Source organism: Phoca vitulina, unplaced genomic scaffold, assembly GCF_004348235.1.
Source record: "Phoca vitulina isolate PV1807 unplaced genomic scaffold, GSC_HSeal_1.0 scaffold8, whole genome shotgun sequence".
In the NCBI taxonomy this organism is placed as follows: domain Eukaryota; kingdom Metazoa; phylum Chordata; class Mammalia; order Carnivora; family Phocidae; genus Phoca; species Phoca vitulina.
In genome coordinates, this window is record NW_022589711.1 from 46824799 (window position 1) to 46848273 (window position 23475).

The window sequence follows — 23475 nt, forward strand, 5'->3', positions numbered from 1 at the left end:
CTGTTTTGACAGGAAATCTCCACCCTGGCTCTGGGTTCCACCCAGCCACCACTTACTCCTTCTGGCTGTCCTGGCCTCTGGCATCCCAATTACCATCCTACTTAAACTCCGCGCCCCCAGACCCCACAAATAATCCTAACCCAACTAGTAGTCCTCCACATGGGCTGCCCCTATACAACTCTAGCCCCCTGTGGTGGTCAGGAGTTCTGACCTAGGAATCATTCCCCTTCCCTAGTCATCATTCCCCTTCCCTAGTCTTGCCTGGACACCCTCTCCAGGCAGGCAACTGAGAAGGGGGAAGGACATTAAGGTGCCCCCTGCAGGGGGCAGACAGCAAGGCAATCACAGTTATGTAAGCAAGGCTACCCTCCTCCCAGGCACTATGCTGGAAATATTCAAATTCCCAGGCACCCCTTCCTCCCCCGACTTCTACAGCCACAGGAACTTCTTCCCCACCACCAGCCGTACCCAAGAAAGAGATAGAGATGGTCTCCTAGAATTCCATAGCAGAAGATTCAGCATCATAGTGCCACAGGGATCTTTAGCCTCAAATCCATTTTACAGATGGGAAGGCTGAGGCCTGAAAAAGCAGAACCCCACACAGTCGGCAGCTGGTCAGGCAAGACAGAACCCAGTGTGGCCAAGCCCCCATCCAGCATGTCCTATAAGTCCCCCCAGGTCCTGTGATGGCACTCATCTCTCTGTTGTCCCTGCCTGGCTACTTGCCAAGTGCAGACAAGAACTATCTTATTTCCTGGTGTGTCTCCATTGTCTGGACCCAGGGAAACTACAAGAACTATAAAATATTAACAATTAACAATGGATGGGCACCCCTGGGTGGCTCAGTCAGTTAAGCATCTGACTTCAGCTCAGGTCACGATCTCGGGGTCCTGGGATCGAGCCCCGAGCGGGGAGCCTGCTTCTCCCTTTCCCTCTTTCCCTCCTCCCACTCGTGCTCTCTTTCTCTGTCTCTCTCTTCCTCTCTCTCTCAAATAAGTAAATAAAATCTTTAAAAAAAATAACAATGGAAACAACCCAAATGCCCATCAACAGATGAATGGATAAACACAATGTGGTATATCCATACAAGAGAATATTATTCAACCATACAAAGGTAAGAAATGCTGACACAGGCTAGAACACAGATGAACCTCAAAAACATTATGTTAAGTGAAAAAAAATACAAAAGGACAAATACGGTATGATTCCGCTCATATGAAATATCTAGAATAGGCAAATGCATAAAGACAGAAATAGAATAGAGGTTACCAGGGACTATGGGGGAGGGACGGGGAGTTATTGCTTAATGGATACAGTTTCTGTTTGGGGTGACGAAATTGTGTTAGAAGCAGATAGCATGGTGGTACAAAGTGAGGAATGTAATAATTGCCACTGTACTGTACATTTAAAAAATGGTTAAAATGGCAAATTTTATGTCATATATGTTTTACCAGAATGAAAAATAAGCAAGTCATTTGTCTCCACAGCGCCCTGTGCAGGGACCACCCCTGCATCCTTGTTTCTGCCGGGGCTCCTCTCGGCTTTGCAAATGCGGAATAGAGAATAAAGGGAGCTTCCTGGCTGAAGCTGATCAGAAAGTGAGGGGCAAAGCCCCAGATTCGGCCCATTCCTAGCCGTGGGCTCCTCTGGCATAAGGATGGAAGCTCCAACTCTCACCTAGTGGGAGCCCACCACCGAGCCATCTGATCACCATTCCTGTGGGCGGATTTCGGGAGAAAGCACCATGCTCTCAGGAGTTTAGGCAGAAACCAGGGCTCCCTCTGCTGAAGCTAGAATCTACGGAGTTTTATTCAGGGGTGGTGAGTAGGACCGGGGGAGCGGGCAATGGGGGAGGACTGGAGGCAAACCTGTCAAGCACAGAATGCAGTTTCTCAATACCAACCATAACCAACTCCCACCAAAAACTTCAGCAAAGTCCGGGGCACTGTTGTCCCAGCCTTGCTTTTAGCACATGATCCCACTTTCAAGAATCTCATGGTCACTAAGACCCAAGGCCCGGGAGCAGCATTTAACACAAGTCTCACTTAATGAGAGCTAGCCTTGGATGAATATGCCTTTTAACCTGGGCTGCCCCCAGCCAGTGCCCGTGCTATGCCCACCCCTCCCAGGGGTGCTCTGCTCTCAGCACCTCAGCCCGCTGGCTCTGAGAAGGGCAAGCAGGACAGGGTCCCTGCCCCCTTCCCCGGCTGCAGGAGCCCCAGAGAGGACACAGCTTGGTTCCAATGTGTTACTTTGTGGCAGGTTCCTCATCCTGCGTGTTCCTTTGCAGGCCTTTGCATGCCTTTCTGCAGGGTTCTCATGGACAGCAAGGTGTGTTTGCACGCGTCTCCAACAGATTAGGAGCTCCTCAAAGTCAGAGACAAGTTCCCTCCTCTCTCAGGATCCTCTCCTCGTCCCCAGACGGATGCCACAACTGTGGGTGCTCAGTGGGAACAGGCGCAACCCTATATCCAGCCTGGGCCAGTCCCAGCTCACGCCTGTTGTCTGAGAGTAGTTTTCAATAGAGTGCAGGGAGTCCTCTGATGGTTGGCTGCCTCAGGGGGCAGGGGAGGCACCATAGGGCAGAGAGCAAAGAGAAAGGAGGAAGGAGGACACTCCTCTAGGCAGGACCAAGTCAGTGCCATCAGCATCACGGGGGAGCCTGTTAGAAATGCTGAATCTGGGGCGCCTGGGTGGCTCAGTCGTTAAGCGTCTGCCTTCAGCTCAGGTCATGATCCCAGGGTCCAGGGATCGAGCCCCGCATCAGGCTCCCTGCTCCACGGGAAGCCTGCTTCTCCCTCTCCCACTTCCCTGCTTGTGTTCCCTCTCTGGCTGTGTCTCTCTCTGTCAAAAAAAATAAATAAAATCTTAAAAAAAAAAAAAAAAAGAAATGCTGAATCTCAGCTCTCTCCTCTCCCCTCCCCACCCCCAAACTTGCAGAATCAGAATCTTCATTTTAACAAGATTCCCAGATCTTGAAGCTTGAGAAGCTTGGAGTCTTGAAGTATATAACCCAGGGGCCCTCGGGGACCTATGCTTCCAGGATAAACCATGATAACGATAATGATAATGTGTTGAGCACCCACTTGGTAACAGCTACCACACTTGTGCATTATCGGGATTTTATGCTCAGACAATCCAGCAAGGCAGTCCTTATCACCTGCTCTTCAGAAATGAGGCCAGCAGTCAGAAAGCCCGTGCCCCCGCTTACAGGCTAGCTGGAATCTGATTCCAAAGCCATGCCTCTGACACCTGCTGTAAGTGTTTCAAATTGGGCCAGCAGTTACAGCCACTTGTCCACTCTACAGGGCCTAGAAATTCACTGGCAAATGCAATCCCTAGGGAGGTATTTTAGGGGCTGCCCCATTGCCCGGTGCTGGCCTGAGCCCCGGTGTGCTGGGGTCGGGCTAACGCGGTGGTAGAGGGCTCACTATTTCTTCAGAAACAGTCCCTGAAGATGAACGGGCGTGGTCTGGCCCCCAGTGAGCATTAAGTGCTGGAGTGACAAATCAGTTAGATGATAAGCAGGCCTGGGGCCACTTCTGCCGCGAGCTCAGAAACTTCTAGCACTGGCGTCACCAGGGCCAGAGTGAGGGTAAAAGGGGAGGCTCGCTCAGTTCCCCATTCTATCACCTCCAAATGTCTGATTTGGGGCTTCATCTCCCGCCAGCCCCCAGGAGGCAGCCAACTCCTCCTGTGGCAAACTCCACACTCGCCTCCGAGCAGCATCCAGAGGCTCCTCAGGCCACAGAGGCAGGCCCAGTTCAGGGAGCCCGGCTTTCCGCTGGTCCTCTCTGCGCCACCTACCCTCAGGCTGGGACTGTCTATCTGGTTCTGTGTCTGTAGGTGGTCGCCTCATTCCCCACCCAAATGTGAGGGACTTGAGGGCACGTCTCCCTGACTTCATGTCTCTCACAGACCCACTGCAATGCCTCTCAACCCAGTAGGTGCCCCCCAAATGCTTGGGCCGGGAAGTGCCATTACAGAAGCGAGGAAGGTCTTCTGCCCACTCCCCACAGCCAGAGGACTCCTTCCGTGTGCAGGGAGAGGAGCTGGGGCACAGGCGGGATGTATATATGTGTGTGTGTGTATAGCCCATCCCTCAGGGAGTCGCCGTCCACTTCCTTGGAACTCCCAGCTGTTCAAGGCTGAGGCAGGCAGGCCTAGCAGTGTGAAAGGGCCCTCCCAAGCCAGTGATTTCATGCTTCAGGCATCTATCCCCAGAACACTGGCCAGGGAGCCCAGCAGCCCAGACCCCCTCCTGCTCACAGAGCTGGAGCAGACACAGGGGTAGAACCGGACAGTGTTAGCTCTCACTTCCTTCTGCAGCCTTGACTGTGTCCCCACGGCCTCCTCAGCCTAAGGGTTACTTCTCTGCCTTCCACAGCCAAAGCCGGCAAATGAAAAATAATCCCAGCTAGCGGGAGGGCCTCGGAGCCGGGGGGCCTAGGAGTCTGGCCAGTCACTCTTTTCTTCATCAGAGTCAAACTCAGAACGAGAGGAAGGCCTGGGGCGTGCCTGTTCCTGCCCTCCCTCCAGCCAAGGATGAGTGAGGACCTCTGCCCACAGAAAACCTTCTATCAAGGGTTAGATCCAAAAAGCCAGGAATTCCGGGTACCTAAGCTATCATTTTCTCCCTCTCCCTGAGAAATCTTAAATGTTCAACTCATCCCATTTTAAAAACAAGAACCACCAACACGCAATGCTATTCCATAGGTAGAACAAATCAAAGAATGAGCTCTGCTTCTTAATTAGGGCAGCAAGGGAGAGGAGGGTAGAAGGACCGGATAGGAGGAGGGATGGCACCCTGTCCAGATGGGGCAGCAAGTTCAAGGTGGGGAGGAAAACCAGAGAGAGACAAACCTAAAAGGAGGAATGAGGCAGGATGGAAAGAGGAGAGAAGCCAGGTAAGGAATGCTGGAGGTCACGATTCGCTGTTGGCTCTGTGTGCCGAAGTTCAGAAATCCTTCCCGGGACAGGAGCCTTTGTTTACAATTCTCCACAGTCCTAATCTTTAAAAATTCCTCTGTTTGAATTCTTAATCTTCCCTGCTCTGGGTTAACTATGCCTTTGAGAATCTGGCAATAGTTCTGGACCCTCTCCTAGAAAAATACACTCTTTCACGTCAGATTTTGCATGCAGTTTCAGGGGCTCATGGATCCTAAGTTACAACCTGCTTCCTCTAAAAGTTCCACTCTGATTGGGAGGCCCACAATGGCCAGAGCAAAAACACCCCAACTACCAGATGAAGGTCAAACCAGGGCAGGATGTGCTGAATCTTACGTGTGTTCAAGCCATCACATCGAGCTGTTATGGACCCCAACATCCTTCCCTGGTTACTAGCCCCACAGTGGTCCCAGAAGAAGGTTGGTTACTTTAAGGGGCCAGCTGTGTGTCTTCAATAGTTATTAATGCAGTAAAAAGTCTGCCTTTGACCCAGGTAACAATGTCTGTACTGACCTGGAAATTAACCCTTTATAGACTAACGGGATTATAGTAAATCGCCCGTATGCAGTAGGTCCCAAATCTGAATGTGCATTAAAGATTACCATTGTGCTGGTTTAAAATACAGATTACTGGGACGCCTGGCTGGCTCAGTGGGTTGAGTGTCTGCCTTCAGCACGGGTCATGATCCCAGGGCCCTGGGATGGAGCCCCACATCAGGCTCCTTGCTCACCAGGGAGCCTGCTTCTCCCTCTGCCTGCAGCTTCCCCTGCTTGTGCACGCGCTCTCTCTCTGACAAATAAATAAAATCTTCTAAAAAAATAAATAAAATAAAAAAACCGATTACTAGTCTGAAATTTGATAGTCTGATTCAGACTGTTCTTCTAATGAGCTTCTAGGTGATTCTGAAGCAGGCAGTCCCTAAACCAAACTCTGAGACACAATGTTCTTGTAGAAAATTGCAAGCCCAGGAGGCTGAGCTTCTGGGCCAGCAGATAAGCAGATTCCCTGCTCACTGTAGGGTCCTCCTCACGTATCGGGGCAGGACTAGGCATATATGCAAGGGAACGTACTATGTGACTAGGTTTGGATCACCGCATCAGAAAAGATATAAACAATGCAGGATCACAGGGTAAGAAAGGATATAAACAATGCAGGATATAAAAGGTATTGTGCCATTAACTCTCCAAGGGCCTTAAGGCAGAGGTTCCTAGATCTGTTGGCACAAAGGAATCACCCAGAGTACTTCTTACAATTCAGATTCTCAGGCCTCAGGCTACTAGGAAGTATATATTTGTACCAATAACAAGTTTCCCTGTTGTTCTGACACACAAACAGGTATGGAAACTTGTTTGCTCATTGTACCCACAGGCCCAAGGGGATGTGGATCAAGATATAAGACCCTTACACAAGACGATTATTGTAAAAATGCTTTGAAAAATGAAAATGCCCTTAAAAATCCTCCAGCAAAAAAACAAAACAGTGAACATTACCAGGGTTTCCTTCTTCTCTCTTTTTCTTTTCCTCCTCCTCCTCTGTCTTCTTTTTCATGGTGGAAACTAACTAGAGAAGGTGAGCCACGCTGGGATGCCCCAAATGGGTTCCAGATGGTGAAGATTTTGGCTTCTTGGCCTGACTGCCCCTCCCCTTACCCGGGAGTACTAGACAAATATTATCATTTTCTGGCTGTGCAGTGACATGAAAATGGCTGGGAGGCACCAGGTCAGTGTCAGAGAAGCTCATACGGGGGGAGACCGCTGGCTGGGTCCAGAAGAGAATGCCAACATATTTTCTGAGTGTCTACAAGATGGAACTTCCACATAGGAAGGAAGCCACAATGTGCCCAAGCTGATCCACACTGGGCTTGGCAACTGATTGGCGGGGTGGGGGGAGGGGGGCACCAAGAGAAATGCTGGAAACACAGCCGAATTTCAGACTGCTGGACAGAGTGGCAGGGACGGGACGCTTCCTTCCCGCACAACATGCGGCCGCTCCCCACCTCAGAGAGCACGTCCACACCAGTAAGACCACCTTACGCGTGTCTAGAATCCCCCTAATGGCAAGGCACGCCTTTCTATCGTATTTCCTCAATGTGATTGTGATTTTCTTTTTTTCATTTTGATTTCCTGAAACTTGGATGTCTTACAATCAACACGTAGACTTAGTGGGATGGGTTTTTCCACCTGAAAAGTTGGTGTGTCTTAAAATGGATGGTGTTTCAAAAGGGAGGAAATAAGGTTTATTACCTCGTGCAACCCTGAAGCGAGCCATGAGGTGGGTATCATTATCCTCTTTTTTCCTGATGTACAGACAGGTGACTTGCCCAAGGTCACAGAGCGAGGGTGTGATAGGGCCAGGGCTGGCACCTAGTCTTGCAGGGTCCCCTTCCCAACACTTGCTGAGCACCTTTGCCCACACAGTAGGAACTGGGGATTTGGAGTCATTGCCAGGGGAGAAGGGTCTGAAAAGTGGCTCCTGCCTGAGTCACTGTGGCACATGAAAGCAAAAAGTGATTCTCCTCTGACTTCATATAGAAATTTGAGGAAAAAATAGAAAAATAGATAGGGTTTGTTTGGTTGCTATTGTTTATGTTAGGCCATGACTAAAGTTCCTTTATGACTTCAGGAACTTAAGACGGTATCATGCAGAACTATTCCTATAATGATCACATTTGGCATGTTTAATTCTAAAATGGTTTTCATTTGGATGGCAGTGACAGATCTCCTGCTTGAATCTACTATTTTATTTACTTTTGAATCTTTTAAAAAAACGTTTATTTATTTTAGAGCTAGAGAGAGAAAGAAAGAGCAAGGGTGGGGGGGAGGAGCAGAGGGAGAGGAAGAGAGAGTCTCAAGCAGACTCTGTGCCGAGCACAGAGCCCGACATGGGGCTCGATCCCATGACCCTGAGATCATGACCTGAGCTGAAATCAAGAGTTGGACAATTAACCAACTGAGCCACCCAGGTGCCCCTACTTTTGAATGTTTCTAATGCCTTCTTACAATCAGGAATTTAAGGTGTTGTACCTTAAGAAATCTAGCATTTCCTGCCAGCTTATGAGGAACAGGAAGAAGTTTAATGGAAGAAATCATCATCAAAATAATAAAACCAGGTTCCAGAACACTGGCCTATCTCGCGGAAGTGCGCCGTGCACGTGCGTTCCTGGGATTCGCGTTTCGGTAGCCATGGACGCTTTGGATTGAGTTGTAAAGCCCAAAACGAAAAGAGCCAAGAGATTCCTTGAGAAGAGAGAACCGAAACTCAGTGAAAATATTAAAAATGCTATGCTGATTCAAGGGGGAAATGCAAATTCAATGGTGACACAAGTACTTAAAGATGTGTATGCACTGAAAAAACCGTATGGAGTTCTGTATAAAAAGAAAAACATTACAAGACCATTTGAGGATCAGACATCATTGGAATTCTTTTCAAAGAAGTCAGATTGTTCTTTATTTATGTTTGGCTCCCATAATAAGAAGCGGCCAAATAATCTAGTAATAGGTCGTATGTATGACTACCATGTGCTGGATATGATTGAATTGGGTATCGAGAAGTTTCTCTCTCTAAAAGATATTAAGAATAGTAAATGTCCCGAGGGAACAAAACCCATGTTAATATTTGCTGGTGATGATTTTGATGTAACAGAAGACTACAGAAGGCTAAAAAGCCTTCTTATTGATTTCTTCAGAGGCCCCACAGTACCAAATATCCACCTGGCTGGTTTAGAGTATGTTCTGCACTTCACCACATTGAATGGGAAGACTTACTTTCGAAGCTATAAGTTGCTGTTGAAGAAATCTGGTTGTAGAACACCAAGGATTGAATTGGAAGAGATGCGGCCCTCATTGGATCTGGTTCTGAGGAGGACACATCTGGCATCAGATGATCTTTATAAATTATCTATGAAAATGCCAAAAGCGCTTAAGCCAAAGAAGAAGAAAAATGTCTCCCATGATACTTTTGATACAACTTATGGAAGGATTCATATGCAGAAGCAAGACCTAAGCAAACTACAAACCAGGAAAATGAAGGGGTTGAAGAAGCGACCTGCAGAAAGGATAACAGAAGACCAAGAGAAAAAATCAAAGAGAATTAAAAAAAACTGATGGAACTTAGCCAGTGACTATAATGTTACTGTAGTCTGTTTACTCAAGAGAATTATCAATCATCAGTCATTTCTGAGTTTCTTACAAGATTTTATTAAGTATTTTTATAGCGTGGAAAAAAAAAAGAATAATAAAACCAAAAAGTTGTTCTCCATGATATTCAGGAAGTGCTCATTTTTTTGAAAGCAGTGGGGGGGGGGAACTACCTCCCCCCCACACATACACACAAGCTCAAAGAGAAACACAGCCACGATTGATATATAATATTGCTAATCCTTAAAAATGCCCCCCTGGGAGGCATTTATTTCCATTTTTCAGATGAGCAAACTCAGAGGGTCTTAGTGTTGCCCACTGTCACACAGCTAGTAAGGAGCCCGGGTTCTGGGAGCACTAATCATAAAAGCACATATCTTGCCATTAACAATGACCTTCCCTGATCATCTCCATGGTTCCTGAGGACAGGGACCATTTCTATTTTATCCTCCACTGGATGCTGGAGCCTGACTCCTGGTACCTGGTAGGCTTTAATAGCTGCTGCCTGGTGGGTGGGTGAAAGGAAGACAGAGGGAGGCTGGACGGGGTAAGTGTGCAGTGCGAGGGCCCCTCAAGCAGGTGCCTCTTCCACCCCTCCATTCCACTTGTCTGAAGACTGTGCTCTGACAATCTGTGTGATCGGCTTCATTCTCCTACAACGGCTACCACACTTCCACCAGCTGCTCTAATTCACCTTTTCTAAAACTATGTCCATCTCCATCCTGGAGCCCGATCTATTCTGGTTCCTTTCCCAGTCAGTCACTCAGCCAAGTGGAACTGAGTGCCAGCCACGTGCCAGGTACTTCCTAAGACGCTAGACAGAAAACGCAGTCAGGTGCCGTCCCTGTCCTTGGGGCCCTGACAGCCGGACACAATGACCTCGGGACTCCCTACTGAGCTCTGTGCCCCTCAGAGCCCAACACAGGGGATTTGAAGCTGCCTGCCAAGCTCTCTTGGCCTCCACCAGCACTTCTGCTATTTCTGATGATTTGTGTTATTTTCGCAGACATCAAAGGAAGGCCCAATTGCAATTCTACTCTCTACCTTTTGGCATACTCTTGTACATTTTCACTCAGGGCGTGTTTCACATGCTGGCGGGCACAGAGAAGGCCAAGGAGTTAGGCATGTGGTGTCACAGGAAGTTCTGCTGAGTCGTGAGATGGCTATGACAGGGAGAACCAGCGTCAGGAGTGGAAGAAGCCTCTTGGTCTTGCAGGTGAGGAAACGGAAGGTAAAAGTCCCTCCCCTCATCGCTGGTGGCACCTGCTACCCTGGGTTGGTGTTCTTCCATGACACCAGCTCTGTGCTCCAACAGATGAGGGCTTAGGGCAGGAAGGGACCAGAGCCCACTGATTTCCAACAAACGATGAATCTAAAATCAAGTTCTATTATGAGGCAACTGATGCAGGGTCCTGGCCCAGAGTCTAGGCAGTGGTTGAGAGGACCCCGGCCTCATGTCTCCCAGTGCCAAACGCTGCAACCATAGTCCCCTTTCTACTACTGAACAACTTCTCAGATGTATCACGCCATGTGGGTACTGCTTGTGTCCTAATTCAGTCAACAGCATGGCTCGGAGCAGTGTGAGCTGGATGGTTAAGAAGGACACGGAGCCTGAGGTCTGGCATGGGCTCCATGGTTTACTGGCTGTGTGACCTGCACTTTTCTCATCTTTATGGCAGGGACAATAACAGCACATCGACCCCACGGATACTGCAAGGAGAAAGGAGAGGTAAGATGCCCAGCACAGTGCCTGAGCCGCAGGGAACACTCAATGAACATCAGCTACCATTCCTTTGCTCGGTCACTATGCTATCGTCACATCTTATATTCAACAAATCTATAGCAATGTGGATGGACCCACCACTTTTTTTCTCTTCTGAATAAATCATTTCACTTTATTTTTTTTCTCTACTTACAAGCAGAAATATACTTAGTGTTTCAAAAAGTATTTATTGTATCTGGGCCATTTGGTAAAGAAAGTCTGGCAAAGGGACAAGATTTCTAATGCACCAACTGATGTAGACACACGACCTAAAAATCTGGTGGCCTCTAAGAAATAAGTTGGAGAGTAATTAAAGAGCAGGTAACACTTTATGAACACTTTTCTTTATCTTTAGGCTTTCTTTTGAAACAAACAAACAAAAAACCCAAACCAAATCAAAACAAAAAAACTTCCTAACCCAATATTTTCACTTTTTCAGAAAAGTGACATAAATTCTTGGAGTATCACGGGAAGTTTTTCCCTCCACATCTCTAGACCCGGTGTGTTCAGGGTGAAGGAGACCTGTGAGGCAGACCTTATTTTCCCAGGCACGTGATGGCCCCCTCGAGCGCCAGTGCCGGCCTGGGACAGGCAGAGACCCCAGCCCCGCCCCGGTTTCTGTCCTGGTGCCTGATCAGGGAGCCCACCGTCCACCGCAAGAGGACGCGTGCCAGAGAGACGAAAAATACCACACGCATGAAACCATGCAAATGAGTTCAGTTCCAAGGGAGAAGGCTTTAGTCACTGAATCAGGGATGGGGCTGGCCAGCATTTATGGGAGGACGTGAAGTGTTTGGGTTCGTGTGGCAGGCACTGCGCTGGGTGCTTTCAACAGAGCATCTCAGGCGGCCAGGTGAGCGGTGTGTGCGACCCTGGGTAAGCTGCTGTGTGTGTGCATTCACACGGCCAGTGGTGTGGGGCAGGACAAATATTTATGGCAGGATCTTGGGAACTTTGCTTATTATTTTGGATCATAGACTAATAAGAGAAAAAACCAATCAAATTAAAATAAATCTTATTTGCTCATATTTCAGGAGTGTCTGTTCCTGACGGTAGTGGTGGTGGAGTGTAGACAGAGTGGGAGGTGGGGTGCAGAGGGAAGGGAGGGAAAAAATAAAGTGGTATTTAGAAACAAGTTAAGAGAATGACATCACAAAACTGTTTTCTGAAAATAAACTGTTTTCCCAAATTGCATCTGGGCTTCGTCTCTAGCCCACCACCCCTGTCCCTGCAGGCTGTGTTTGCTACGATGGAGCGGGCGCCCGACTGACCTGGCGACCCCCTACCCCCGACCGTTTGCACCCACCCCCACCCCAGGCAGGGCCCTCAAAGAGCCTCTCTGAGTCTGCCACTTCCTTACTCAAAAGAAAAACCCACTGACCTTGCTCAGTGTTTATGATTTCTGCCTCTTTAAAACTCCTGTGGGGCTCTAAAGTTATTCCTAGTTATTTTGTTTGTTTATCTGTTTGCTTTTCTAACTAGAAAGACCAAGAAAATCCTCAAGATAAGACATGTCATCAAGCCTATGTTTATATTACATTCCATCTGGGACTTCTGAATGTTGCTACATTAATCTTAACTTTAAAAATACCATATATGGTATGAGCCCAATTATGTAAGAAAAAGGGAGATAGAAAAAAAGACTAATAATTACACTTCATATTTTAAAATTAAATATGTTATTCTTAATAAAAAATAAATTAGAATTATAATTGAGTATATACTATCTGCTATGGACTGAATATTTGTATCCCCACCTAGCCCCCCAAATCCATATGTTGAAGCCCTAACCTCTAGTATGGCTATATTTGGAGACCGGGCCTCTAAGGAAGTAATTAGGGTTATTAAAGTCATAAGGGTGGGGCCCTGATCAGACAGGATTAGTGTCCTTATCAAAAGAGACACCAGAGAGCTAGTGAATACATACACACCCTTTCCCAAACTCCCTACCTCTCTCTCTCTTCCTCTCTCCCCCTCCAAACTGCACATGCACAAACACACACACACACACACCCTAAAGAAAGGCCATGTGATGATACAGAGAGAAGGTGACCTCTATAAGCCAGGAAGACATTGCTCATCAGGAACCAAATCAGTGGAACCTTAATCTTGGACTTCTGGTCTCTAGAACTGTGAGAAAATTAATTTCTGATGTCTAAGCCACAGTTTTCAAATTGGCTAGCTCCTCTTAGCCCACGGATGAAACCCGGCCTCTGTACTAGACAATCCAGGACACCCTCGGTGCCTGCCATGCTTATATCTTTTGAGAATATGGGTCATGAGAATTTATTTCTGCACCAATGTCTCCTTGGATCCTGTGGCCTTGATTCCCTGGACACAATCTCAGTACCAGAGATGGGAGCCTGAGCCAAAGGGGACCACACAGGCTAATCCTGAAGGAGTCCACTGTCCAAGAGATTCCCCAGGACACCCTGCCCAACCAGGTGTTTGTCTCAGCAGGAATGAAGAGGGAGACCCTGAGAGAAGGCAGCAGGGATGGCAGGTGTCAGCGACCACTGTAATCTCAGCAGAGACGAGCTAATGTTCTTTTTTTAAAAACATTTTATTTATTTATTTGACAGAGAGAGAGACAGCAAGAGAGGGAACACAAGCAGGGGGAGTGGGAGAGGGAGAAGCAGGCTTCCTCCCAAGCAGGAAGCCCGATGTTGGACTCGATCCCAGGACCCTGGGATCATGACCTGAGCCAAAGGCAGACGCTTAACGACTGAGCCACCCAGGCGCCCCACGAGCTAATGTTCTATTGCTCACCAAGGCCTGCAGTACAAGCTAATCTTGGGAGCACTGGGAGTCACAGGGGCGACACACAGCCCTGAGTTTCCTGAGCTTCTCTCTGTCTCCTCACATTCAACCACAGTCACCTCAGGACGTGGCTCTTCTTTGAACTTGAAGGAGCCTTATTTCCTTCTAGTTCCTCCCGAGCCCCGGCCCCAGCATGCTAAGTTCCAGCACACCTAACTTCCTGCACTTCCTGAAATTTTCCACGCATTTCTCATCTCTGTGTCTTCACATATACTGTTCCCTTTCCTTGGGATCACCATTCCTAGTTTAGCACCAGGGGAGCTGCCGCATAACCTCCAAGGTCTATTCAAATGTCACCTCCTCCTTGAAGACCTCTCTGACACTCCAAGGTCAAGCTCTTCCATCCTCGCACATCAACTAAACTTCTAGCATTGGGTCTGCACAGAGCGGTGCTCAGGAAAGGTTTTTGGTTAATTGATTATAGGGAGTTGATTACAGACGGGGAAATAAAGCTGGGTTGGGACAACGAGAAACAGATAAAGAGACAAAGGGCAAAGGAAGGACAAGGTGGCAACGAAGGGGCCAGGGAAAGATGAGGCATCGGCAAGACACAACTTTAAAACACACAGGGAAAAATTTTCAGGAATAAATGCATTTTCCCATTTCGAGCTAAGGTTTCATTTCTAGGTAAACTATTTCTCTGTTTATTTTCAGTCCTAGTGAGCCCTGATGCCCATTATAGAACCCTCTGTAGACAATTTAAGCTTTTATCCTTAGATACTATTCCCACATATTTCAAGCACAGACTCGCTGTTTTCCTCAGAGGGATACCTCACACTTGTTTCCCTATAGCTGGTGAACTCTCAGAAGTCAGGGAGGAGAGTTCTTACAGTCCCTGGGGAGGTTTCCACCATGCTAATGCACAGTTTCTGCCTGGGATGAGGAAGTATCAACACAGAAGGTCACACCCACTGGAGATAAGTATTCATAAACATTTATTGTGACCCTAGGTCACAAATCACATTGTAGCAATCCACCAAGAGAAAATACCTTCTTCATATCTCTTCTACAATATCAGCCCAAGCAACTTCAAAAACACTCAGAAACATCATGTCTAGAAAGCATCATTAAGGTTTTCACAAACGGTTCCCCAAATCGGAGGTATAATCCAGTCAGTGATTGCACTTCAAAAGACAAGACTTCAGAGAGTGCCAGAGCAGGAGAGATAATGACCTCTCCCAAAAAGATGTACTTCCTTTACAGATGAAAAAGGCAAATTTTTAGAGAGAAAAAGGGTAAAAAAAAAAAAAAATTCTCCAACTTAAAAAAATGTTTAAATATGGTTGGTTCATCGTTTAAAAATATTAACATTAGACCTGGGGTAAGATGGCAGACTGAATACATGTACCTAATTTTGATCCCTCCCCAAATCCCGCTAATATATAGTAAAGAGGTTTTTTAAAGGATATCAATCCCTAAGTATGGGGAAAATGGCAAGAACATTTTGGAAGCTAACATGTAGTGGATGGTCCAGTGGTACTGAGATCAGATGTGAGAAAATGGAATCTTAAGTCAGCAAAGGGACGCTGAAAACCAACTTTGTTTACCCCACAAAATTCTCTAAGGTCTCCGATGGGCAGCCCCAGGTATCTGGCCGTGGGAGAGAGAAGAGGTGGGTTAAAACCAGGAAGACTGGGGTGGACTCTCTGGGAAGTTACTCATGCTCCCAGGTACCGGGTGCTCCCCCACAAGTCTGCGATTTATTCTCCAGAGAGGGTAAACCAACGACATAGACTGGCAGTGCCAGGCCCAGCTGAGGAAATCAAGCCGATGTCTACTGAATCCTGACTACCCAATCCTTTCCCCCAACTCAACTCCCACAACAAGGGTGGCCCAACTCATCCTTCAAGCAGATCAGAAGACACCTCTTTGGAGAAAGTAAAACAATTCACAAAGCACCTAAAAGGATGATCCTGGAAGAGGGTCCCCAACACCTAGTCCACCCAGACTATCTTACCCAGCTTAAAACTGACCAGACCCAGCTGTGCACTCAGTACTTCCAATCAGCCTTTTCTCCTCTACTTTTAATCAGGAGTAGAAAGCCAAGAATGACCAGATATCTGATAAATCCCTCTGATATGGACGATAAAGACCCAAATGAAAGCAAAAAGGCAGCTCAGGGGAAGCAGAAACTATGCAAAGGTAAGAAAACTTTGAAAAATAGATCAACAGATCCTCTGAGTGCTAAGAAAAAGTATTGCATCCGTGAAACAACCCCCCCCAAAAAACGATGTTATTAAAACAATAAAATGAAATGTTACATTAAAAAAAACTAAGAAAAAGGTCTTTATTATTTTTTTAAAAAAAAATTTTTTTTTTAAGATTTTTTTATTTATTTGCGAGAGAGAGAATGAGAGACAGAGAGCATGAGAGGGAGGAGGGTCAGAGGGAGAAGCAGACTCCCTGCTGAGCAGGGAGCCTGATGTGGGACTCGATCCCGGGACTCCAGGATCATGACCTGAGCCGAAGGCAGTCGCTTAACCAACTGAGCCACCCAGGCGCCCAAAGGTCTTTATTATTAAAAACAGTTCAGCAAAATAAGAAAATTGATTGAAGGAATGGAAGACTGAGCAAACGGAATCTCTCAGAAAGTAAAGATAAAAATAAGGTGATAAAAAACTAATATCCAAATGGTAAAAGTACCAGAAAGAGAGAACAAAAAGTGTAGAAAAATATCACCATTGAAATAATTCAAGATGATTTCCCAAAACTGAAAGATACATTACCAGACCAGAAACGGCCCACCCAGTGCCCAGCATAATATAAACAGAACCTCATACAAGCATATCATTTTGAAATTTCAGAAAACAAAAAGAACTTCCTACTAGTTTATAGATTATATAGAAGATTATGAATCAGAATGGATGGTTCAACAGCAATACTAGAAGCCAGGAGACAAGCAATCAGAAGTTTAAGAGAAAAGAGTTTCCAACCTAGAATTTGATATCCAGCCAAACTGTGAATCAAGTGTGAGCACAGAAAAAAGAATTTTCAGACACAGAAAGTCTCAAACCATTTATCTCCCGTGCGCTCTTTCTCAAGAAGTTACTGGAAGATGGGGAGCCTCTGTGGCTCAGTTGGTTAAGCATCTGACTCTTGATTTCTGCTCAGGTCATGATCTCAGGGTCGTGAAATTGGGCTCTCGCTGGGTGTGGAGCCTGCTTAAGATTCTCTCTTCCTCTGTCCCCCACCCCCACTCATACTCTCTCTTAAAAAAAAAAAAAAGCAGCAGCTACTAGAAGATGACCTCCATCAAAATGAGACAGCTGATCAGAATGACATAGGATTCAGAAACAGGAGATCCAACAGAGAAGAAAGATAAAGGAGGGTGAATGGAGATCCCGGGCTGACAGCTGTGCTCATGAGTACAGGGTGACCACCTAGACAGAAGCAATGTGACTACATGTTGAGGGCCCTTGTCACCAAGCTCCCTGGCCTCACCACACCTAATTTTTAACCTGAGGTCAGAACACTGGGATGAGCCTCTCTGAGTCATGTGTTTGGTTCATCTTGACCATGAACTTGATCATGAAGTTGCTGCTCTCCCCTCTTCAGCCTACTGCATCACACCATGAACTGTTCTGTTTGACCTACTGCCAAGGGCTAAGGATGACAATGAGGAGCTCAGACATAGAAACGGAGAGCGGTTCTGTCCCCCAAAGCATCCCTCCAGATATTTAGTACCTGACACATATCACAACCCTGGGAAAGACAGGGACCTGAAGAACCAAAAGTCAGACTGATTACTTCTGGTGAGGACGAAGGGAGATGCACCTGGGGAGGAGCAGCAGGGAGCTCTCGTGGGACTAGCAACCTTCTATTTCCTAACCTGGGCACTAGTAACATTCTGCTGTTCTTTAACTGGCATGTATGTGTTATACACTCTTCTATACGCAATATGTTTTAGAATAAAATAACTTTTAAGGAGGTAATTCTAATGTAAATATTGGAAGAATTAATGTTCTCCCTCCTGTTTAGAGATCTCCCCTTCCATGTTCTTTCTCTGCAAAGCGCTGCACTTCATTCTACAGAGAAAAACATAATTGTTTATCTTTATGAAGTTAGAGATCCATGTTGTGAGATGTGGGTACACCTTCCGCAAAAACTCTGAGAATCTCCTTTGCATATTCACAGTTCCAGGCATAAATTATATCACTTCAAAAAAGGATGTGAAGACCTGATGAAATCAAGTCAAGAACCTGAAGTCCCCCATCTCTGGCTGAAGGCCTAAGTCTGGAATCCCAAGAGTCTTAGGAGGCATCAAGTGTAGGGATCGAGAGTTTGGGCTCTGGAGCTGGACTATCTGGGTTTGAGTCCCACCTCTACCAACAAGGCAACTGTAGGCAGGTGCTTACTATGCACAGCCTCAGCCTCTCCATTTGTAAAATGGGAATAACCATAGTACCTACCTCTCGTTGTAAGAAGTAAATGCACTAACACACGTCCAATACACAAACCAGAGCCTGATGTATACTGAGTGCTCAATAAATGTTGGTTATTGTTATTACTATTATACAGATAAGCACCTGTCTTACTCTGCCTGGCAGCGATCTCTCTACAAAAGAAGTTATTTCCGGGGCGCCTGGGTGGGTCAGTCGTTAAGCATCTGCCTTCAGCTCAGGTCATGATCCCAGAGTCCTGGGATCGAGCCCCGCATTGGGCTCCCTGCTCTGTGGGGAGCCTGCTTCTCCCTCTCCCCCTTCTGCTCCCCCTGCTTGTATTCCCTCTCTCGCTGTCTCTCTCTGACAAATAAATAAATAAATAAATAAAATCTTTAAAAAAAAAAGTTATTTCCATCAAAGAGTCTAGGGATGCAGGGACTCGCTGTGGTCGGTCCTTCTCTTCATGGCCTCCTGGTGTTCCGCAATGACCAATGACCACCATCATCAAATCAGCCGCTGCTCCCAGATGCGGGGGTGGGGAGGGGGAGATGAAGCAGGTGGTGTTTGGAAGAAATTATCTAAGCCTTTTCACACTCAGGATTGAGACATGATTCCCTAAAAATGGCAAGCTTGGCTTGCAGGCGGGCTGTCGAACGGCAGAGCTGCCTCCCTCACCAACTAGCGTCATAAGGAGCCTCCCCAAGGCCGCGTCAGCACACAGGTGTGAGCCACGGCTCACCGTAAACACAGGTTGCACGTGGGACTCAGGGCCGCAACGGGGTACAGGGCGAACAGCACCGGATGGGACACTGGGAGAAGTGGCTTCCAACTGAGGCTCTGTGTGACCCAGCAAAGGCCACTCGACCTCGCTATTCGTCACCCACAGAACCAGGCACATTGCCCCCTGATCTAGTGCATACATAAACTTTTCAAGCCTAAATCATCAATGCTGCCCGATTCTGCAAAAAGCCTCCAAAAGCCTGCTCATTACATCTACAATGGATCAAGTCTTTAACTGGATAGCCACTAGCTTTTATTCATCATGGCAAGATTCAACATACCCAAATTCAGGGAATCTAAGCGCATGTCGGTTTGCCCTTAAATACCATTGAATTCATGCAGGGGGAAAGGGAGGTCAGTCATGGGACAGTGAGGCTTCTGAAAACACAGCCCATCATCCAAAACTGATTTCAGCGCTGGTGCTTGCCTGCTTGGGTTTCCATCCCCATGTCTAGGCAGAGCCTGTAACAATGTTATCACTTTCTAAAACATATGCCTAAACTAGTTCCTCTTGCAGACAACTGGCAGGTGCCCAGTTAATAGATTATTCCACCAGACAGTTGAATGCATTGGCCAATGGTCAAAAATGAGATCACTGCAATCCTATGTGTTGTAACTGGAAAGCCTAATGAAAAACAATTGTCTATTTTTTAACAAATAGGAATCCATATTCCCATACCCCCTAATTTGCCTTGCTTGGTGTGTGGTTCAGGAGCAAAGGAAGATCTTGTGCAAGGTCAAGTTGGCTTTGCTCTTTGACTCATTTGTTGTGCATTTGACTGTCCATGCATGTTTCACATCAGCAAATCCCCAACCGGATTCCAGCTGACCTGTAGGAATTTCTGACCAACATTTGCCAGATCCCCAGTCTTTCTCTCAAACCTGCACAGTCGGAAAGAATGGGTCAGGAGACTCCTGTCCCAGCCATCTGGACACACATGCTCCGTGGATATGCATAATATGAAGCACATGTACTTTCTAAAAAAAAAAAAAAAGAAAAAAATTTTTTTTTGTCTTTTCTAAGGGCTACGGAGCTGTTACTACCAGAGCCCGTGGCGTCCTTCCAGCATGCAGGCATTCCCAGACAAAACTATCCCTGCTTCCTGCTGCAGGTGAGACCCGCATGCTGACTTGCACCAGGGATTCATCTCTGCTCTTTGGTCAAGTCTTTAAGGCCTCCCCAAGCATCTCCACTCCTTGTAAACAAAAAATCCAGGAGGAAAACTTTCAAAGCCAGTTTCTCCTCAGCTGCAACCCTTCCTTCCTTCCTCCTTTCCAAGACGTCTGACTGAACTTGCAACCGGACCCCACCCTGGGCCGGGCCCTCCTCACAAGCATTGTCGTTCCTCCCGCCAGATGCAGACAGAATACCTGAGAACTGTGGCCAAAACAGGAAGGTCGGCGCCTTCGGCATGGAGGCCTGGGGAGTAGCCGTCTCCTAGGTGACTGCAGATAAGAGATGAAGGGGCCAAGGCTTTCCAACACCTCCAGTCACATTCCAGAGCCTTTCCCTTGTACACTCAATCTTTCGGATTCATTCTTCATTTAGTCACTCAACAAACATATTGAGCACCTGCTGATATAGAGCCCTGTTCTGGACTTGGGGACAAAGGGGAACTGAGATGTATCCCTGTCTCCAGAGGCACCTGTGTTGTTGCAATAGGCCATTTGGCAGGGCCGGGGGAGGGGGTGGGGGTGGTGCAGGGGCAGCCCTGGGCACCTCAGACTCCTCTGGAGCCCCCAGGGAAACCACCTCTCTGCACTCCCACACTGATTCTACCAGCAGAGTCCCTAAGATAACATCATGACAAACAGGGCAAGGGAGGGTTTGGGTAAGGGTCTAGGCAGTAGATCATACAGCCCCCTGAGCCTCACCTCTCCCTGAGCGCCAGCAAGGGCTTCTGGATCTAGGTCTGCGTTTTGGTCCCAAGAACATGTCTTGTCGCAACTGATTGGAAGGCTGGCCACACTAATTGGCATATATGTTGGGCTCTGATCTAGTGCATACATAAACTTTTCAAGCCTAAATCATCAATGCTGCCCAATTCTGCAAAAAGCCTCCAAAAGCCTGCTCATTACATCTACAATGGATCAAGTCTTTAACTGGATAGTAACTAACTTTTATTCATCATGGCAAGATCTGTGTTCTGCAAAGGGGGATTAGGGCAGTAATGAGGACCCCAGGCTGGGCCAGAAACCCCAATAGAGTAGCTCATTCAAAGGATCCAGTCATGAATAGATGTAGAGTGAAAGAGAGAAGATCAAAGGAGGAAATGAGGAAATGAGGGAGGGGGGAAAGGAGTCAGAAAGGGACCGGGGAGAGAGGGAAAAGAAGATTAGAAGTCTGCAAGAAGGCTGCTTCCCATCCCTTTTACCATGGCCACAAATTCCAGCAGGTGGTCTGCTGGCCCCACTAGGGGTCCTTTGGTCCTGGTCCTTTCTGAATTAGCACGACTTTCCAAGGAGTCACCTGAGAAAGTGCAAAACCTCTCAGGCCTGCTAGGGTCAGATGGCCCAAGGCCAACAAGGTAGAGGGCTGAGGGCTAAGTAGCCTGGCTCCCAGACTGGCCTCAGCCCAGCACTCTCCAGGAAGTGGGGGGAGGGTTGTGGACCCAGGAGGGAGCACCAGGTCCTGTCCTGATAGACACCATACCCTGCCCTGACTTGTCTATGGCCGCAGCACCTGTGGCATTCAGGAACCACTTCAGTATACCTGGTTCTGGCTCCTGACCTTGCCTCACAGTCCTCTGGCTCATCTCCTGCCTTCCCCTTCAAGCTCTGACCGGGCACAGGAGGACCCAGCCGAGACTGGCAAGTTCTCGGACCCCCTGGATCTAAAGGCAGAGGGGAGCAGTAACGGATTCGGTGGAGGAGGACGCCTCCACCACCCTCCTCTGAGGGCATGCCAGACCAGGAAGTGCCTGGAAGCACCGCGGAATCGTGCTCTGAAGTCAGGAGCTCTGGGTTCACATTTTGGCGAAGCCACTTCCTATGCCATCTCAGGAAAGTTGCAGAACGTCTGGGGGCTTCAATGTTCTTGTCTGTAAAATGGGAATAACCATCTCACCCATATCACTAGGTTGATTCAAGGATCAAATAGGATAATATATGTAAAGTGCCTGACACAACGTTGGTGCTCATTACACGTTTTCTGCATACATCCACACACACAAATAAGCAGGTTTTGTGTTGAGTGTTAGTCAAGTGAGAAAGGCCGAGGAAGAGCCAGTCCTTGCCTTTAGGGGCCAACTGAAGAGGTCCAGTCTCTGCCCTGAGCCTGCTCTCAGGGCAGTGAGTTCTCTGGTCTTTTCTCCAGGGTTCTGCCAGCCTGAGCAGGGCGGCACGTGGCCTCACCACTGCTCAGCTCTTACTCCACTGAGTCTGTGTTAGACAGCAAAACAGATGCTATGAGGACAGGGGTCCTCAACCCTGGGTGCGCAGCAGAATCACCTAGAGAGCTAGAAAATACAGACCAATCGGCCCCACCCAGGGGTGCTGACTGGCTTGGTCCGGGGTGGGGCACCCTAGGTGCTTCTTATGCACTGGCTGGGTTGAGAAGCCCTGGGGCAGAGGCTGGGATCAGAGGCTGGAGTCTCATCAGCTATTCCGAGAAGACTTTGCTCCTCTCTGCTGGACCGGGGAGAGCCGGGTACCGAGGCCTGGGTTCTTGGAAATTACTTCCTCTCTGGGCCGCAGTTCCTGCATCTGTGAGATGGAGAAAAGAGCCCTGCCCAGCCTCCCTGACAGGGTCATCTGTGAGGGTCACGCGAGGGGCCGGGTGTGAAGGCTTTCACCCCCTAAGTAAAATGCCAATGCCAGGACACCACAGACCATTCCACACAAAGGAGTCGTGCTTCCTCCCAGCACCTCTGTGGGCAGAGAGGAAACACTGAGCAAGCTGCCCTGGGACAAGCCTCCTGAACCCTCAGAGGCCAGAAAACAAACAACCAGAATCATGACTCCACACAGAGGCCACCCTGGGCACTGCAAGGCCTTCAGGCAAGCCTTGCTCACGGGCCTGGAAAACCCTTCCCGGCAAAGCTCTGCAGAGAGGCCCCTCCCACCACAGGGCGCTGGGAGCCCACGAGGAAGGCTCGGGAAGATGATTCTATAGGGTTGCGGTGGTAGCTGGGCCACTGTCTTCCTCAGGAGGAGAACGGGGCCCTAGGGAAGCTGTTCCACAGCGGGGGCATCTTCAGATGCGCCTTCTTCACCTGCTGGGGCAGAGGAGGTCACAGTCTGGCTTCACCATCTTTCACCCGGTGTGCTCATCCCTGCACAGATACTTACTGACCACCTGCTATCTGCCAGGCTCTGTGCATCCCAGGGAGGCCCCAAGCCTTGTCCTCAGTCCCCACAAGGGCGGGCTGACTATGAGTTCCAGAGAAGCAGCCAAAACATTCATGTGTTCATTATATCCTGAATGGAACAGGAAACAGCAGAAAAGATTCTGGGGCGTATTCTTGGGTAAAGAATATTAATTTTAGGGTACCTGCTTTGTATGTTAGGAATTCTGTCAGAGAAGAGGTGTTTTTTTTGTTGTTGTTGTTCTTTAAATACAGACCAGTAAAAAATGCCTCCTCTCGTGAATTAAATTCCATCTTAGTAAGTGTGGTGCCGATGGCTACGAAATCGGCCTGCTCTCCCA

General features: G+C 47.8%; 2 protein-coding genes across 2 annotated transcripts in view; one reads left to right on the forward strand and one right to left on the reverse strand.

The window, feature by feature from the left end:
* SLC12A8 (solute carrier family 12 member 8) overlaps window positions 1-23475 on the reverse strand; it is a 125679-nt gene that overhangs the window by 73856 nt on the left and 28348 nt on the right. The window lies entirely within an intron of this gene.
* LOC116633909 (ribosome production factor 2 homolog) lies at window positions 8090-9050 on the forward strand. Its single transcript, XM_032406744.1, has one exon. The coding sequence runs from the start codon at window positions 8229-8231 to the stop codon at window positions 9048-9050; it is 822 nt and encodes a 273-aa protein (XP_032262635.1). The 5' UTR covers window positions 8090-8228.

What these genes read in the sequence shown, in the direction of transcription:
- LOC116633909 (XM_032406744.1), top strand. Translation starts at nt 8,229, where the DNA reads ATGCTGATTCAAGGGGGAAATGCAAATTCAATGGTGACACAAGTACTT.